The sequence below is a fragment of the Carassius auratus genome, chromosome 28 (assembly GCF_003368295.1).
Source record: "Carassius auratus strain Wakin chromosome 28, ASM336829v1, whole genome shotgun sequence".
NCBI lineage: Eukaryota > Metazoa > Chordata > Actinopteri > Cypriniformes > Cyprinidae > Carassius > Carassius auratus.
In genome coordinates, this window is record NC_039270.1 from 26,397,126 (window position 1) to 26,416,457 (window position 19,332).

The 19,332-nt window shown below is 37.2% G+C and overlaps 1 protein-coding gene across 1 annotated transcript; it reads right to left on the reverse strand.

Moving 5' to 3' along the window:
• Positions 1 to 164: 164 nt before the first annotated feature.
• LOC113047332 (cytokine receptor-like factor 3) lies at positions 165 to 18,494 on the reverse strand. The gene is made up of 9 exons (XM_026208683.1): positions 18,388 to 18,494; positions 15,375 to 15,503; positions 9,921 to 10,128; positions 7,412 to 7,499; positions 4,562 to 4,739; positions 4,254 to 4,476; positions 3,795 to 3,933; positions 3,441 to 3,553; positions 165 to 1,378 (listed from the first exon to the last, which is right to left on the reverse strand). Exons 2-9 carry the CDS (start codon positions 15,489 to 15,491, stop codon positions 1,110 to 1,112), a joined length of 1,335 nt encoding a protein of 444 aa, XP_026064468.1. The 5' UTR covers positions 15,492 to 15,503; positions 18,388 to 18,494; the 3' UTR covers positions 165 to 1,109.
• Between the last annotated feature and the right edge of the window lie 838 nt (positions 18,495 to 19,332).

A 19,332-nucleotide genomic window follows, 5' to 3' on the forward strand; every position in this document is an offset into this window, starting at 1 on the left:
GTTTTCTTTTGAGTTAACATTAAAAAAAAAATCGGTATTTTCTTTTTTAATGTTCCAAACAGTTTATTAAATCGCAAATGTTAAGTTGTATTCTTACAGCTTTATTGCAAAGGCACAGACAAAATAAAGTAAATATACATTAAACAGTCACAGTTTTATAAATATAGTATAGATCAGATCTTTAATGGGTTTATCTGCGTAGAGCTGAAATATTCTCTTCTGCAGTGAGGAATCACATAGTACCTTGTAAATGATGTTTTATCTTCGGAACATGCAAGTTGGGTGCTTGTTCTCTCATTTTGTTATGTTTTTCCTCTGAAATCTCCAGCCAATGCATTCGAAACATTACTGTAAGGTAAGCCAACTGATGAAAACATGAAGTGGTTCAGTAACACGGTATATATGTAAAAATGTGAAAAGAAAATCATCATAAAATGGCACAACACTTAAGCTTAGTGCGAATGATCACATTTCTGTTGAAACATTGGTATCTACTGATCAGTATTATTTTGCTGAAAACACTACCCTGTGATGTGAAAATCAAAAACAGTACTTTCTAAATGTGAACACTGAGTACCAGGCAAACAAATGAAATACTAGTTGCCACATACATGTGTCCTAAATCAAACGACATTCAGCTGTTTAAACAGACTACGAGTTCTAAGGATACATTCTCCGCTTCTGACTTGAGAAAACTCAAAAGCAGAAAAGATTGTCTGAGCGTAGAAAATTCAGCTTTGTCGTTATTTATAAAACGGGAATTTCTTTTTTTTTTTTTGAGTGCCTTTGATCTCTGAATACTTCACAGTAGATTATTTTCTGTGGTAAACCAGACCCAGCATGCTTTGCAACACGTAACAGTCTCTTTTGCAAATATTTACTGTTATGCAAATACCACAACACCTGTCCATCTGTAATGAGGTCAAAGAGTAGTGGTTGGCATCATACCTCAGAACAAAGTCTAATGCAGCGATACGTGGTGCTGATCATAAGAAAAAGGGTAAAAGTGACTTCTGAACACTGTAAGCACTTGGGATGTTTGATAACATTTAAATAAAACTAGAGGTCTTGGATTCCATCAGACTGGATCATCTTTCATCATGCAACAATCAAAACACCAGCACTTTCCATCCAGGGTGCGTGAAGGAGCAGCCAAAGAAAAGGCTGTCCACCACCTGATCCAGCAGCCAATCAAACACCACTTCCCTGTTCCCTGAGCCAATCGTCACCCTCAGCTTGAAGTTGCCACCATCGCTGGGGTTGTTATTGTTGCTCACAGGAAAGAGGTTGACTACTTCCATGTCAAAGGTCACAGAAGAGCCAACAGTGATGGCTGGAAGCTGGTTGGTCATCTCCTTTCCATTCACAAACACAGCACCTGGAAAATGGAGAGCACATGCTGACTTGACACTAATGTTGGCTGCAGTCGGTGAGTAAGCAGTGCCTCAAAAAGACACTTTTAATGATTTAAACTACAATGGCCAAAGAGGGGTTAGTCTGTCCATTTCTTTTAATAAGCTTAAAGTATCCATTTCAGTGAATCTTTTTTAAATGATAACTTAAACGATTAATTTGAGTCATAAATCTTATAAATGAGAATGCTCATAATGCTCATGTTTATTTAATTGTTTTAGCAATAAACACTAATCCCTACCTAATATTTCTTATGCTTTGTTAAACGGATTAAACATAGCGTACATGCATACTGTATGCATGCATACATACATACATATATATTAGATTGTGTTCATTTGGTTAAGTTAAATTAAATTTATGTATTTAGCAGACTCTTTTATCCAAAGCGACTTACAGTGCATTCAGGCTATAAATTTTTACCTATCTTGTTCCCAGGGAATCGAACCTCCATCCTTGCGCTTCATAGCTCAATGCTCTACCACTTGAGCTACAGGAACACAGTGTGGAATTTAATCCTTGATTATTTATAGAATTTTACTATACTTCTTTCTTTAATTAGAAATTTTTAAATCAAAATGATGCTCCCCCATCTCAAAGAAAAATACTTCAAGCCATTTAGGCACAAATATCAACTGTTCCAACGTTTTTCTTTTTCTAGAAATAAATACTTTTATGTTAGCAACTACATTCTGGGAAATGTTATAAAAGATTCCTATGAAAAAATGCTGTTCTTTTGGCATTTCTTTTCCCCAAAGAACACTAAAAAATGCACAGTTTCCACAAAAAAAAAAATATGTATACATTTTTATAGATTTTGTTTTGGTGTTTTGCCTTTTATTACTATAGGACAGTATAAAGATGACAGGAAGTGAAGTGGGATAGAAAGGGGGGATTGGATTGAGCTGGGATTCGAACTCGGGACACCCGTAGCGCAATGTGTTACATGTCAGTGTCCTGCACACAAGGGTATCGGTGCTGAAAATTCAGTTTTGCAATCAAAGGGAAATTTGTAAAAAATATATTCAAAAAGAAAAAAAATACTTTTAATTGTAATTATTTTATAATATTACTGTATTTTTGGTCCAATAAATGCAACCTTGGTGAGCAGAAGACTTTTTAAAAAACATAAAAAAATGCTAACCTCAAACTTTTGAAGAATAATGTAAACACTGAATATCTTGAAAAGGTGTATAAATATTATAGGACTGTGCAAAAAATCGAATGCGATTTTCATGCGCATCTCATCAGTAAAGACTCTCCTGTAATTAGAAGTATATCTCCAGCACGTGCGTTCAGATCAGGGTTGCCAGGTTTTTACAATAAATCCTGGCCAGTTGCTTCTTAAAACTAGTCCAAAACTAGCCCAATCGCTTCCGGGAGGTTCCCCGATAAAAATTGCTTCCCGGGGTTAAAATATAATTTTTATGGAAGGGTTGCCCTGGTAAAATTTGCAATTTGCATATCACGTTATTGGTATTAGGGTTGCTTCAAACCGCGGACATGAAAAACAATCACAGACTTGGCAACACTGGTTCAGGTGGAGCTGCAGTTACTACAGAGCCGTAGTCTACCAACAACTAACACAAAATCGCTTTCAAAATCGACAAAGAATCGCCTACGATTTTAACATCGATTTTGTGTAGATTGTCAGTGAATTACGGCTCTGTGTAGTAAATGCCAACAGGTGTTGCCAAGTCTGTGGTAAGTTTTTAATGTCCGCGGGTCAAAGCGACCCCAATACAAATAACGTGATATTTAGCCCCTAAAATGTGAATTTTACCAAGGCAACCCTGCTAAAAAAACTTATATTTTAACCCCGGGAAGCAACTTTTTTTCGGGGAACCTTCTGGAAGCGCGATTAGGCTAGTTTTGGACTAGTTTTGAGAAGCAACTGGGCAGGATTTGTTGTGAAAACCTGGCAACCCTGATCTGAAAACACGTGCTGGAGATATACTTCTAATTACTGGAGCGTCTTGACAGCCCTAAAATATTATGGAAGTTGAAGTTTATTGTCCTGTTCATACCATTAGTGGAGATGCAGACCGCCTGATCCCTCTGCAGTGAGTCTGTGGCAGTCCTGCTGTCCGCACATACACCCAAACCGTCACGCTTATCTGTCTGTCCAGCAGCTGTGATCCTGCAAACAAACCAGAGAGCCAAAAATCAGACATGCAATGAGTAAGACATACCATAAGCCTGCTGATATTTATTACTGTAACAATTTTATTTGCAATGATTCTGCATCTCTCCGTTGTTGTTTTTTTTTAAATAATTAATTGCTATATGTGTGATCTTAGCCTATTTATAGCATCCCACTTTCATATAGCCCACATTTGATTTGCCATGAGATCATGTGGAAGAATCAAACACTGATGTACTTGAAGGTGAGGGTCTGCCCACAGAAGTACGAGGGGGAGTTGGAGTACAGGACACCCCCGTGACCAGGCGATGAGTCATTGCGCATGGCGATGTTCTTCCTACTGCTTAAAATGTACCCATCCACGCCTGGAAGCCATTCTGTCAACACACAATTAGACAACATTCATGAAACACGCTCCCATTCCGTGGAGGTGCTTTATGAGGAATTTCCACAGAAATCTCCACCTCATTTACTCACCCTCAAGTAGTTCCAAACCTGTATGAATTTCCTTCTTCTGTTGAACATAAAAGAAGATACTTTGAAGAATGTGGGTAACCAAAGAGTAGCTGGTCCCCGCTGACTTCCAAAACTACTACTTGAGGGTGAGTAAATGACAGCATTTTCATTTTTGGGTGAACGATCTCTTTAAGAAACCCAGTATAATGTTAGAGAATGCTAGGTGTCGTCGTGTCTGTACCGTGGGGTGCGAGTGTGGTGTAGCCGGTCTGCGGGATGCTCCACGGGCTCCATTCGGTTCGGCCCTCTCCTCTGGCACACACACGAAACAGGTGGTCAATGTGCGGGTCAAGCTGGAGCACCAGGAACTCGGTGTCTCTTCCAATGTACGCGTCCTCATACTGAGAAGAGTTACCACGACGGTACTGCAACCGGTAATCCTGCGGGGAGAAGTCATCGTCCACCTACACGCAAACAGAGGACATTAGCAAGAGATTCATGTGGCGCTGAGAAAGTCTGATGGCCTTGAACAGGGGAGGCCAGACTCACCTTGCACCAGCGCACCAGCACACCACCGGGTCTCTCCACCAGCTCCTCAATCTGGACGGGCGGATGAGAGGCCACGCTGCCGTGCCGAGCCACGTGTGTACGGAACATATGCAGCAAAGAGTCGTCCAGCTGCGCAGACAGACACGGCACGTCCACCAGCGCAGGCACCTCGGGCAGACTGACGACAACATGTTTATACATCTACTCTATCTGTTCATGATTAGACATAAATCTTAGGCAAATTCTCCTGTAAGGTTAAAACTAGGCACATCAAGTAACTAAGTCTGAATAAAGTAGCACAAAACATGCTGACAAAATTTTGTTTAAGAAAAGCCCCGCACATGACATGCAGGGGTAAAAAAAGTTAAATCGTGCACACAATTTTCTAGGGATGTAACGATATCATAATCTCAGGATATAATATCTTGATATGAAGTCCACGGTATGATATTTATAGTGATATATATATATATATATATATATATATATATATATATATATATATATATATATATATATATATATATATATACATATATATAAACTAATTAAGAAAATGTGGTACATTTTAAAGTGAAATGCTGTAATTATCTTCCATGAAAATAAAACATAACTGTTTGCCACTGCGTTCCCAAACCTGTACTCACAGCACATGCAATAAATGAGTTCACTGCATTCACTGTGAACGGAGCTGTTATGAGATGCGGAAAACATTGAATCAAGAAAACTGATCGCCTGAACAAAGTGCGCGCTTCTCATTGAAACATGCAGTGAATACTTGATGAAGGGATTAAGCCATATTGTGTTTTCAGTTTTAGTTTGTTTGAAAGATTCTGTGCCAAAGCATACTGTACCAAAACACAACTTTAAAGACCTTTTATGTCAGAATAAGAAGGGTGTTTATATACAGTACAGACCAAAAGTTTGGACACACCGAGATGGTTTAGGGGTTAGCTGGACCACAGACAGAGGGCAAAAGGGTCAACAAGTGCTAAGCATCTCTTGGGGAACTCCTTCAAGACTGTTGGAAGACCATTTCAGGTGACTACCTCTTGAAGCTCATCAAGAGAATGCCAAGAGTGTGCAAAGCAGTAATCAAAGCAAAAGGTGGCTACTTTGAAGAACCTACAATATGACATATTTTCAGTTGTTTCACACTTTTTTGTTATGTATATAATTCCACATGTGTTAATTCATAGTTTTGATGACTTCAGTGTGACTACAATTTTCATAGTCATGAAAATAAAGAAAACTCTTTGAATGAGAAGGTGTGTCCAAACTTTTGGTCTGTACTGTGTGTATATATGTGTGTGTATATATATATATATATATATATATATATATATATATATATATATATATATATATATATATATATATATATATATATATTAAAAACTACACTTTTTGCCAGGAATACGTATCATTTGATATTGTCATGTGACCATGATGATAGACAATTTTCATATTGCGATACCATGATATTGATAATACCGCTACATCTCTACAATTTACTAATTTGTTCTCTCATTTTGAGTAAATTGTGTGCACAAAATAATAATTGTACTATTTGCTGTCCGCGTTCTCATAAACTGATGTAGATGCTTCTCACTTAAAATGACTCCATGCAATGCTGCAAGCTTTGGAGAATGTGTGTAAACTCATTCCCAACTCAAAATAAAACCCAATTAAATTATCTATTCACTTAAAATTCACTCAATTCTCACTTTTTTTTCTCCTGCATGTCAAGCGCAAAGCTCTATTTTTAAAATATTTGATTATTGGCCATTTTATGTATAATTGCCATGGAGTTTAAAACCAAAAATTTTCCCAAAGCTTTGAATTCAAATTAAACAACTTATTGATTTCAACCAACTTGTTCATGATTTGCCCCATTTAATAGTTCTTTACATAGAGTTGTCAAGTTCCTTTGTGCTCCTCTTTTGTGGATAATATGCAAAAGGTATTGTACTTTTTTTGTGAGCAATGTTGCGTGGGCATTTTCCCACTGAGAATGGGCAACAAACCCAAAGTTGCTCTGCAACATTGCTCAAAAAGCTGCCCTGTGTATCATCAGCCTAAGGCCTGTTTACACCAAGAACAATAACTACAAAAAAAACTGTTAAGTGTCTTCATTCCAATTCTGTGTGAAGAGGGAAAACGACAAACGATAAAAGCAATGACAGCTAATCAGAATCCACCTGACTTTAAAGAGCTTGAGCATTAAAACAGTAGATGAAAAAACTGCAGTTTTTTAAATATGTTACCTTGAACACGTTTCTGTCTTTTTCACAAACTGAGGGATGAGACATTATTATTTTCTGTTGTAATTGTTCTCTTATAATGAGGCTTAATTGACATAATGAGGATTAAAGATCAGAAGGATCATTCTAAAACACTTTCAAATGTAATATTTCAAAAGTGTTTATTCTAAAACACAAACGTTATTATTTAAATGGCATCCACAATGCTCCAATTATTGCTGTAATGACTGTAGGCATGTTAAAACCTGATCCCGGGGTACATGTAAAATGAATCATAGCTAAGGCAGCATGGTTTTATAAAGCTAAGCTTGAATGATTCAGCACACCCCTGCTGGTACGGCTGCCATCTCTCCGTTAAACTTTGAGCAGATGTGTCACAAAATGTGAGTCATAAAAACAGGCATTAATAAAGGTTAGGTGACATGACTTTAAATGAGTGCTTTAGTAATTATGTGAAAAGAAGGCTTTGCTTTCTGTGTTCTCAAGCTCTGAATCTCCATGTATTCAGTGTTTCTAAACATGAATTGAGAGTCTCTGTTCACTGGCCCAGCCGAGGTTGAAGTGAATGAGTCTGTGTGCTCCTCACCTGTCCAACTGGATCTGCAGGGCTTTCTTAGTGAAGCTGCCCAGCTTGTCCTCCTTCTCATTTATGCCACAGCGGATGGCAGCCTCCCCTGAAGGGACAGTCATATTATTATATTTATAACTGAACGTTAGGGGCAGTAAAAATCAAACTGTAGCCAATATAATCAAACGAGCTCTAGAGGAAATTCCAGCTGTTGTATGGTTTTAGCAATGTTTGTGTTTAACTGTTAAACACTTTTAATCAGGCAACAAATTTAATAGCTGGCAAATCCAAATACCAGGTCTCAACAACAAGATTTTTTCCTGCTGGTCCATATGAGCTAGTAGGTTCACATTTGTACTTGCCCTGTTAATAGTTTCAATGACATTACAGCAGTTAAATGACTGCTCCATCCATCCATCCATCCATCCATCCATTCCTCGGGAACACATGATACGTAAAATTGATAGCCTGAATGCACTGTAAGTCGCTTTGGATAAAAGCGTCTGCTAAATGCATAAATTTAATTTTAGATCGATAGTGCCCTCCATAAGTATTGGAACAGTAAAGGAAAAATTGCTTTCTCTGCTGTGGAGTCAAAACATTTGCAAATATGATTAAAAGATGAATATTCGACAAAACTACAGAATGTCACATTTTATTATTAGGAGTTTTGACACATAACATGTTTTACCAAATAAATAGGACAGCACTTTGAGTTCATCCCACTGTTTGATGCAAGGATAAGTATTGGAACAGTTGGATTTAAGGCAGCTGTAAAAGGTTAAAAGCTAATATTTAGTTGCAGACCCCTTGCATGCAATCAGAGCTGAGTCTGCAACCCATAGACATCACCAGACTCTTGGTCTTATGCTTTGAAATGCTTTTCCCCAGCCTTTAATGCAACCGATTCCAACTGTTGCTTGTTTTGGGGAGTTTTCTGTCTTTAGTCTCCTCTTCAGATGATGAAATTAATGTTCAATCGGTTTAAAATCTGTAGATTGATTTGGGCAATCTAAGACTTTACATTTCTTTGCCCTGATAAAGTCCTTGTCTGAACTGGCAGGGTGTTTTGGCTCATTGTCCTGATCCAATATGAAGTGCTTTCTAATGAGTTTGGTGGCATTTTCTTGAATATTGGTAGCCAAGATTATTTTTTTTACCCTTCAAAATTCATTCTGCTACTGCCATCATACATGAAGTCATCATTAAAATGAAGAGGTCCTGTTCTAGAGAGACGCCCATGCCATGACACCACCTCCACCAAGCTTTACAGGTGAGGTTGTAGGCTTAGGATCATTTGCAGTTCCCTTTTTTCTCCACACTTTTGCTTTCGAGTCACTTAGATAAAGGTTAATCTTTGTCTAATTGGTCCATCAACTCAGTTCCAAAACTCTACTGGCTCACATTTGTGAAGAATCTTGCCTTTCTATTTTTGGTGCCAATCAGAGGTTTGCATCTTGCTGTAGCTTCTGTAATTCTGTGTCAAATTCTCCGGCGGACTGTAGATGGACAGAGCATCACCCTAACTTTCTGGAGGTTGTTGGTGATTTTACAGACATGTATTTTAGGGTTCATTTTCACAGCTTTTATGATTTGTCAGTCATCAGTCGATCAGGTCATTGTTGTTTGCTGATGTCGCCAGTAGTTTCCAAACTCTTGCTTTCTCCATACCCTTTGTTTTTCTTATAGTTCTAATTGACTTCCTCTTTTCCTTTAGCATCCAAAATGCTTGCTTTCCTTTCAGAGTCGGCTTCCTCGTCTTCATTCTGGTTTGTGTGTGTCATCATCAAATCTAAGATTTGAATGCAGAAGCAATGGATATAACTGAAAAGACACATTCCCTGTTTTTAATATTTGAAGAAACACTTAGAAAGACATGTAAGGTCCAATACTGCTCCAATACTTCTGCTCACATCAGACAGGGAGATGAAGCTCTAAAAGTGCCAATCTTCTTAGCTGGTAAAACATCTTTGTGTTGAATCAGCCAATAATAAAATGTGACATTCTGTAGTTTTGTCTCATATTCATCTTTTAAACATATTTACAGATTTCTTGACTCCACGGCAAACGGAACAATTTTGTCTTTACTGTTCCGATGCTTATGGAGGGCACTGTGTGTATGTATGTATATATATTTATGTATATATATTTTTGATGAAAATATATATACATAAATATACATACATATACATACATACATATACATACATATATTTTTGATGAAATCAGAAAGCTTTCTGGCCCTGCAGACAGCAATGTAACTAACATGTTCAAGGCCCAGAAAGGTAGTGAAAACATCATTAAAATAATCCATGTGACATCAGTGGTTCAATCATAATATTATGAAGCTATGAGAATCCTTTTGGTGCGCAAAGAAAACTTTATTCAACAATTTCTTCTCTTCTCACGCATGTGTCATGGTACTGACATGAGGATGAGTAATTAATGACAGAATTTTCATTTTTGGGTGAACTATCCCTTTAAGCCATCTTTATCGCTGAGCCTTCCATTGATCTGACAGACTCACCCTCTCGAAGCAGCTCATCAGCTGTGCTGACTCCATGCTCAATCAGCTTCTGACAGTCATCTAAGGGACTGACACTGTCCAGCTCGATGCTGTCCACCTCTTGCAGCAGAGCACTCAGCCTCTCGGTCAGCAGTCGACTCACTGCCGTCTGTAGCTCCTGAAAGTGCCGCTGCAGAGCCTCGCGCGTCTGACTGGCACTGCCGCGCACCTGAACACACACACACACACACACAAACAACATTTACATACAATTGTCTCCATTCCATTGAGCTTCTGATGACAGTTCAGGAAAAATGTTTCCCTTGTAAAGTGGGAAAAAGGTACATGTGGTTGAATTACATTGATTGACAGATGTGGTTAGCAATGGTCTGTAATTTCATAACTGGTATTTTACTCGAGATGCTGATGAGGGTGCACCGTTGTAGCACATAAAAATTATCTATAGAGGTCAAATTACAGTAAATGAAAGTGTGTATTTTCAGCAGTCATTACTGCGGTCTTCAGTGTCACATGATTCTTCAGAAATCATGCTAATATGCTAATTTGCTGCTCAAGAAACATTTCTTCTTATTATTATCAATGTAAAAAACAGATGTGCCGCTTAATCTTTTTGTAGAGATATTAAGATTTCTAAATGAATAGACAGTTCAAATAACAGCATTTATTTAAAACAGAAATACTTTATAACATTATTGTTCATTTTGATCAATTAAATGCGTTCTTGAATAATGAAAGTACTAACTGATCCCATGATCCCATGTTAGCTGAAAAAGTAAGTCACACAAATGTGCCACTGTCTTGTATTGTGTAAGAAGTGTAGGTCTGAAAGCGGAAGTGGTGAAGTCAATGGCACATTTCAATTTTCTTGATGCATCTTTCAGAATAACTACTTCACCTTCAGCAAAATGGAGCCAAGAGTGACAGGAAGCCTGGCGGTTTTCAGTGTAAAAAAAAAAAAACACCAGTTCCTCTTGTGAGCATGAAACTTGCGCTTGCAAAATAAGGTTAGCTTTGGCTCTTACATGCCATGTATCAAACAACATTTGTATGTTCATTGATACATGCTTCAGCTGAATTATTGCCCAGTACACTATAGCTTAAAACCTAGTGAACTATCACACACAAGCACTCTTCACACTGGCATAAAAGGAGATGTTGGAGGCAAAATTACACTTGTGAGTCATATTTCTGGAACGAGGAAGATCTCATTCCCTTATAATTAGTGAAACGCAATGCAGCCACAGGCAAAAATATGTCGACAGAAACACGCACAACAGACCGCAGTGCAAACGTGTTGACAATTTGCACCATGGATCTCGACAGACTGCCGTCACACTGTGTGTAGGTAGAGATAACACCCTGTCGTCCAGGAAGTGGGAAGAGAGTCTAAAATAACACCGATAAAGTGGTGCAGGATAAATGGATGAAACCCAAAAGAGACTGTATTATTAATCAACATTAGTGGAAATTTCCGGGCTTCACTTTGTTTGCAACTGATGCAAGAAAATGCTTCTGTCCAGAGATGTGCATCATTCCTCATAGGCTGAAGTCTTATCAAGAGAAATCTGAACATCTCGAGCCAGGACACAATCCTCTGCCTAAATATTGCCATTCGTGACAATGTGCTGCCAGGTTTATGTGGAGGGTGGAGGCATGATCTCAGGGCTCTGTTGATTTGGGTTTTTGTGGGAAGGACTATAAGTGCTGACTCCCCATGAAAGTGGAAAAAAAAGTGTGAAAGTGACGTGACGTTCAGCCAAGTATAGTGACCCATACTCAGAATTTGTGCTCTGCATTTAACCCATCCAAAGTGCACACACACACAGCAGTGAACACACACAAACCGTGAACACACACCCGGAGCAGTGGGCAGCAATTTATCATATGTGTTTACTGCATAGCAAATGCAAAAAAATATGTAAAACCTAATATATATATATATATATATATATATATATACTAATATATATACTAATATATTATATATATATATACTAATATATTATATACATATCAAATTATATATTATAATGTGTCTTTTTTTCCACCTGCACACAAGACACAAGAAAAATATATATAAGTCAACATTTGAAGTGGATCAAAAAAGTTAAAGTTGTCCTATACATTTTGGTTTTAGGTTTTAGGACAACTTTGATGAAAGGTTTTGATCCCCTTCAGATGTTTGTGTGTATGTGTGTTAATTATTATTAAATGATTTAGGTCAAACACACCATATTATGTATTTCCCATGTTCTGGCTAGTGGGTGACAGGCTTCGGGAAACAGTGGCCATTTGTAGGTTTTAAGGAAGCCTCTGTGGCTGAGACCTAGAGTCACATTTAAAGGGGAAGTAGACTAGAAACGGCTCATGTGAAAGAAACGCCATCAAACTCAACCACTGACCAGAAAGCTTCAGTTCTTTTAATAGATTTAAAAAATCTCAACACATTTGAGCCTCTTCAGCTGGAGGCTGGTAGTAGTTCTACTCATGCAGAAGAAAAATGTCGTTTGGCCACAAATGTTGCGTCCTTGCTGTGAATAACGGAGCATGTGATATGATCATATCAGATGGGACGCACATATGGGATCTCCCTCAGACAGCTGCACACGCTGTGAGGTTAATCACAGTACCCGGGCCCGTCATACTATCACTAGTCAATGATCCCAAAAGTTTGGTTTAATTCTGTATCCTGAGCAGGATGTGAGAAGCGAGAGTTTCACCATTCTCTGAGCTGACTGTCTCATATGAAGAACAGGAAATTACAGCCTTGTTCACGCTCTCAATGAGGCATTCTGGGAGTTGGGGGGAGGAGGAGGAAGTTGGGTAAGATGCCAGAAGCCAATTCTGAAGATAACAGCGAGCAGCAGGCCGGCTTTACATCCTACAGCCACCCCGGGAGACGTGCGGCATGAATCAGCCCTTCTGTGCTGACCAGCAGGCTTTCTGGCACAGACGAGACAGCAGGAGTATCATTTACCCACGCTCTCTCAAAAACACCCACACGTCACTTTATTTAGTTGCCGTGTAGGGAACCACTACCTTTGTGAAGCTGAAATGTTCCTGGCATTTTTACAGAGTGTTTGATGAGGTTGCTGTATTATTTTAGGCAACAGTGCATGCTGGGTGGGATCAATAGCATTTTCATCGCTGTCTCCACGGGTTTGGCTTGACTGGAACAATGTGTCCTAACCAGACGGGATGAGATAAAGAGAAAACGGCAATCTCTTCCAAGTAAATCTGTTTTTATCGTAGCCGGCCAGGACTGAGACAAGGGTTAAGCAAAAAAGATAAGATGGGATTATTTTCAGCTACTTCTATTTCTATTCCTGCCAGGGTTACGTGCCGTTCAGAACTGAATGGATGGATGGATGTAATATTTCATTTATATAAATAGACATATTTTATTTAATACACTTCACACTGTATTTTTATTTTATTTTAGTGTTGTTATTGTTAAAACTAGTGCTGGGCAATGATTAATTGCATCCAAAGTAAAAGTTTGTTTTATATATATATATATATATATATATATATATATATATGTATATGTGTATATATATGTGTATATATATGTGTGTATATATGTGTGTGTATATATATATATATATATATATATATATATATATATATATATATATATATATATATATATATGTATGTATATGTGTATATGTGTGCTGTGTATATTTTGGTATGTATATATCAGTCCCTCAAGGATTGCACAAATTTTTTGTGATTTTTGCGATCAAAAAGACTGATTTTGCTGTGGCTTCTTTCAAAATTTGCGATGAAATTTGCGGCACCTCTTATTTTTTTGCAGTGAAAATTTACCACAGACAACATTCTTCTAAACACTGTTATGACATTTCTGACTTGGAGAACCACTGTAGGTCTCGGAGACATCTTATGTCTGCATTCACATATGAAAGATGTATTTTTAAGAGTGCTTGTTCATCTGCAGTACATCTCTAAGATGTTTCCTGTCAGATGTCACATAGACATTTATGAGAATGCATGTAAAACTGCTTTCTGAGACGTTGATCAGATTACACAGCAGATGATTCCCAGATCTTAAGCATTAATAAATGTATTACATCTGTAAAATGTACTTTTATTACTGTCATTCATAATGTCTAAGTATAATTTAATGAATACAAAAATATATAGTCTATATTAGGGAGTGGAAATGGCCTATAAGTACTGCTTTGCAGCCATCTACTAGTGGTCATTTCATATTTTTTTTTTTTTTAAATAAGTGTTTGCTTTCCTACATTATAAAACTTTTAGTTTTATACATGTGGGAAACCTATTAAACATTAACAAATATCGTCACATTAAAAATAACTTTCAAATTTGGTAATACTTAGCATTGAAGTGCTTGGAAAAGTTATGTGAAGCATTTTGATTCTGTGGTGAATTCGACTGCTTTCTTCATTGTATCTCACAGCGCTGTGTATAACGGTGTCGCGGATCCAGCTGGAGCAGATAAACGGTCTGCGAAGCCCAAACTAGTATCGCGGATTCGTTCCGCTTTCAGTTTGTTTATCCAATGTAGCTCTTGTAAATCTGTCCTGATGAGAATGCAAGGCCTTTCTTTGACGCATTGCGGTGACGTGACGGGAATCTTCTAAGCCCAAATTATGCTGAAAATTTGTGACAATGCTGAAAATTTGCGATCTTTTGCGAAAATTGCGGAGTTTGAATGATTTTGCGATAAATTCAGCAATCTCAAAATCCTGGAGGGACTGATATATAAATACACATACGTGCATGTCTATTTTTAAGAAATATTTTTTTATATATTAAATATTGTTATATATAATATAAATTATATGAATGTGAATCTATATGTATAAATACGTATAAATTCTCCCAAAATATGTACTGTATTTTTGTCTTTATATATAATATACATAATAAATATACACTGCACACACGGATATATTATATAAACACAAACTTATTTGGATGCGATTAGTACTAGTTTTTGTTAAATAAAGTAAAGCTGAAATAAAACAAAATTAGCAAAAAAAATCATCTAATTGAATATATTGATAAATATTTCTTTATAAATGATACTAAAATAACACTACACAATTTAAATTTTAAAGACACAGGTGAAATAACATTAAATTTCCCAGATTACTTGTTGATGAATTCTACTTCAAATTCCAATAGAGCTGTCTGTAAGGTGCCACCAATTAAATTAAACTTCAACTTATGAACTGGAAAACAGCCAATTCTTTGAATTTTGGCCAAACCTGATTTCTGCAGTGTCACCATGGACTGCTCCATGCACTGTGAAATATCAAATACTACCAGATATATGAAATATTTTCTGACTGGCTGTTGTTGTGTCATGTTGCACAGCAGTTTCGGTGAGGACTGACCCATTGCTTGTTGTTGGAAACCTTTTTATTCTTCCGGCAGCAGTGCAGAGAGTCAGGGCCGTACCTGTTTGCGTGCCTGGCTGAGTCCGTGCAGTCTCTGTTGTAGCTCGCTCCTGTAGTTTTGGGCTGCTTCAATGCTCTCCTTCGCCTCCTGCAGCAACGCCTCTGCCTCTATTGACATCCTTGCTGACCTCTGCAAAAGCACAAATACCAAGGTAAAGTGCAGGAAAACATTTCCACTGATAGAGATAACTTTGACTTTGGGATTAGAAAACATTCGAGAGAAAAGGCTGAAACCAAAACACGCCCATTTCAGAAAATGTCAAGCTTAACAAAGCTAAAATAATAATAACCAGAGTATGAAATTCCACACAGGCCAAAAAATCAGGCTGTCTGTCGTTCATGCTCATAAAAAAATTCAACAGCCACTTTCTGAAACCATCAGGCCATCGTTTCCATGTCATGTGGATGTGAGGAAGCGTGTTTTGAATCATAACAGCGCCTTCACAGCCTTATCTGTTGAAGAGGATGATGCAGTCGAGTATTGTTATGACTAAAAGGCTCAGAAACTATAACCTTGAGAAACCACATCCATGTCAACTGTCGCAGCAGTGCAAAATCACAGGAGTCATGGAAATGAATCACAAGATCCGATGAGATGCGTGTGCTATAAACTCACACTACTAAATTGAATCAGTGAGTCATAGAGCAGCACAACAGTGTGAGCCACGGTCTTTGATAGGATGATATCAATCTGTGTGACACTCGACAAACTGCTGTGCCTGCTGTCTTTGTGCCGGCTCGGGATTAGATAACAAATGTGCCAACAACACAAAAATCATACACCCATCTATTCTGATACACAGATCTATGATTATAGAACAAGACAGAACAAAACTAATGCTAAAAGTCAATATTAAAATGCAACTACGCATCATAATTATAAAATAATATTGAAAATATAGCCTTTCCATGTTAACATCGAAAGGCTGTGTGTACAAACAAACTTTATGGTATTTTGGTGCAAATTCATCTGTTTCCTGCAAATATGGCTAGTAATTGTAACTGTAACACAATTATAATGATAAAACACGTATGGTTTCAGAAAAGGTACAAAAGCTGTCAGTAGGGGAGTACCTGAAAAGGTATAACCCCAGTGACAGCTTTTGTACTTTTTTTTTTTTACATTTTTGAATGATTTTTCCATCTAATGAATCAGGAGCTTGAGCATTTAAAGAGGCAGACATCATAACTGCAGCACACGCTTATGATAAACACAAGTTTTTCATGCTTTGGTGTGGATGCTAACATATATAATTTGTTATAGTTTTATATTCTTGGTCTGAATAGGCATTTAGGCTGGCAAATCACATTTCGGTTGTTGTTTTTGCATTTAAGAGGTTAATTTCCTGATTTAGCAAACTCGGCTAATCATTTTGCAACTCATGCTAATATTAATAAGCTAACTTTTTTGTTTACTCTTGTACAATAAATAAATCTACTATATTGGGTCACCACTTGATGCAAAATCTGGGTCTTGAAACAAAAACATATTTGCATTAAAAAGTATTATGTTAATAAACTGCTCTCATGTCTTTAGTGATCAGTGGATCTGTTTTAAGACTAGATGCTAACAATGAAACCACTTCCGCTGAAGATGAAGTGAAAGCAAATGCACTTTCCTTATATGTGCCCATGGCTTAAATTCACAAGCATGACTGAACTTACTCATAGACACTACCCTGAACTAAAAATTCAACTCCAATTCTGTACAACAGTGCCTGTGTAACACTGGTGTCATTGTGCAGGAGAACAGCTGTCTATTTATTTGTGTGTGTAAGTGAACACAAATACCAGACAGTTTACTTTTGTTTAACACAAAGATGCTGACCTTAGTGCACTGGAGCAGAGAACGAACCTGTGCTTAATTCTTAAAAACACCCTTTCATCTATTCACCTGTGAGAGAGAGAAACCTAAATATCACAATGTGACGTGCACCAACAAGCCTGTTATTTTCCACAATCATCTACCTTATGATCAATGCCTAAAAAATGTTATGAGTTGCAACTTGCAACAGGGGCATATTTATATAATTCTGCCGTTTAATGATCAAGGCAAAGGGAGGGGTTCTCCAAAATCATAGTCTAATCCTCTGATTTAACAGCAGGGATCTCATCCAGACTGGGGTTTGTAATCTAGGCAAAGAGCATTAAGGCAAGCAATTACATTATCTATTGCTCTTCCAGAAACCTTTCCCAGAAGTGAATTCATCAATGAGAACAGCAGAGGACTGGCTAACAGTCAGAGGGACACGAATGACCTAGATCCGAAGGCAAAAAAAAACAAAAAATGTGTTGTCAAAAGACAATGCTGGGAATTCCAGTGTGAGACGTCTCTGATCTGAGGATCATGTGTCCTACTTCACAATCTGTGACCGTTCACTGAAAAGGACCATAGTTTAAATGGCACTTCTATCAAGATGAAATACATAAGATGCATTAAAAAAAAAAAAAAAACTATCAGAGGTCTTTTGCATTCTACTGCCCATCAAGCTTTACAGTTATGGTCTTGCATTAAAAAAACATGTATACCTCTTTTGGTCCAATCAAAGCATTACAGAACAGTTATGTAAAGTGCAGTAATTCTCTGTGGGCCATACTGATGCATCTTGCACACTCAACATGTTATTACATGTCCAAAACAGTAGAAATGAGAGAAGAGCATCGCAAATATTTCAATATTAAATATCAATATATATCAATATATATATATATATATATATATATATATATATATATATATATATATATATATATATATATATATAAACAACTAAAGCGTGTTGCAATTATTTTCAAACTCAAAAAGCAGCAGTTCGTGGGGCTCTACTGTGAGGATTGCCACACCAACACTCATCACTTTAACTCATTTAACTCATCAAGAGTTTTACAGTAAGCTCTTCAAACCGCTTCACCCATAAACCTGCTCACGGAAAGACAGCATCTCTTCACGTAGCACTGAAAAATAAACTGTAACGAAACCTTGAGCTATTATTGAGCGACTTTTGCTGTGTTACCTTATGCGATCCTGTCTTGTGTCATATTAACTTCTGCCGCGGAGTTCCGCCATTGACGCCCTGGCAACAGTAAAGAGTTCGAGGCACGTATTTTCACTTTGATACAAATCTGTCATCCAATCAGATGCCGCATTGCTCTGTTTTCCTCCTGTCTGCTGTCAGTTCTAGCCAATCAGATGATTGAGCCTCACTTAACCCCGCCCTATCTTTTGTTAAAAACCTAAAGTGAATGCAGGCATCAGTCTAGAGGTCCTTTGGCGTCAAACGAGTGAAAGTAACTTTGTGTTGCTTACTTACACAGATGTTTCTTGATCGTGAACAGTATCAAATCCCAAGACTTTCAGAACGAACATTTATAACCAACGTTGTCACAATGCGGAATACAACACTGACTGTGAATATGAGAGAAGACTGTTTAGCTACAGAGATTATAGTGCTCAGTTATTTTGTTATTGCTCATGAAAAATATAGGCTGCTATATTACGCAAAACTACCATTTTAAAAAATAGTTTTAAAATATTACTTTTATATTTTCTTTATTTAATATAGCCTATTAAATAAATAAATAATATTTGGAATCTTGTAATAAATGATTGTGCTGACGTGAAAAGAGATTAAGTCGAAATGGTATGCATGAGTTTATGTGATTATGTAATTATTGTGCTGGTGTTAAATATGTTAATTGTTGAGCAGTTTTGTAACACCAGAGGTTTGGTGGCTGCTTTGAGTGGGCAATGAAATCTAATTATACATACCCATACAGTGTTATTATGTGATGACTCATTAAATGCATGGTATGTTAATGTTATGATATGAACTTTTAAAACTTGAAATAACTCTGCAATCCCAAAGTACTTGTATAAATGGAAAGCCCTTTTATTACAGTGTTTTTGCTTCTAAATTAAATTTGTATAGGCTTCATATGGAGCTGCTTATCTAATATTC

Coding starts and splice junctions, on each gene's coding strand:
- LOC113047332 (XM_026208683.1), bottom strand. CDS start 15,491: ATGTCAATAGAGGCAGAGGCGTTGCTGCAGGAGGCGAAGGAGAGCATT. Junction 4,740..7,411: donor CTGCAGATCCAGTTGGACAG/GTGAGGAGCACA, acceptor TGTTGTCGTCAG/TCTGCCCGAGGTGCCTGCGC. Junction 3,934..4,253: donor CACCACACTCGCACCCCACG/GTACAGACACGA, acceptor GTGTGTTGACAG/AATGGCTTCCAGGCGTGGAT.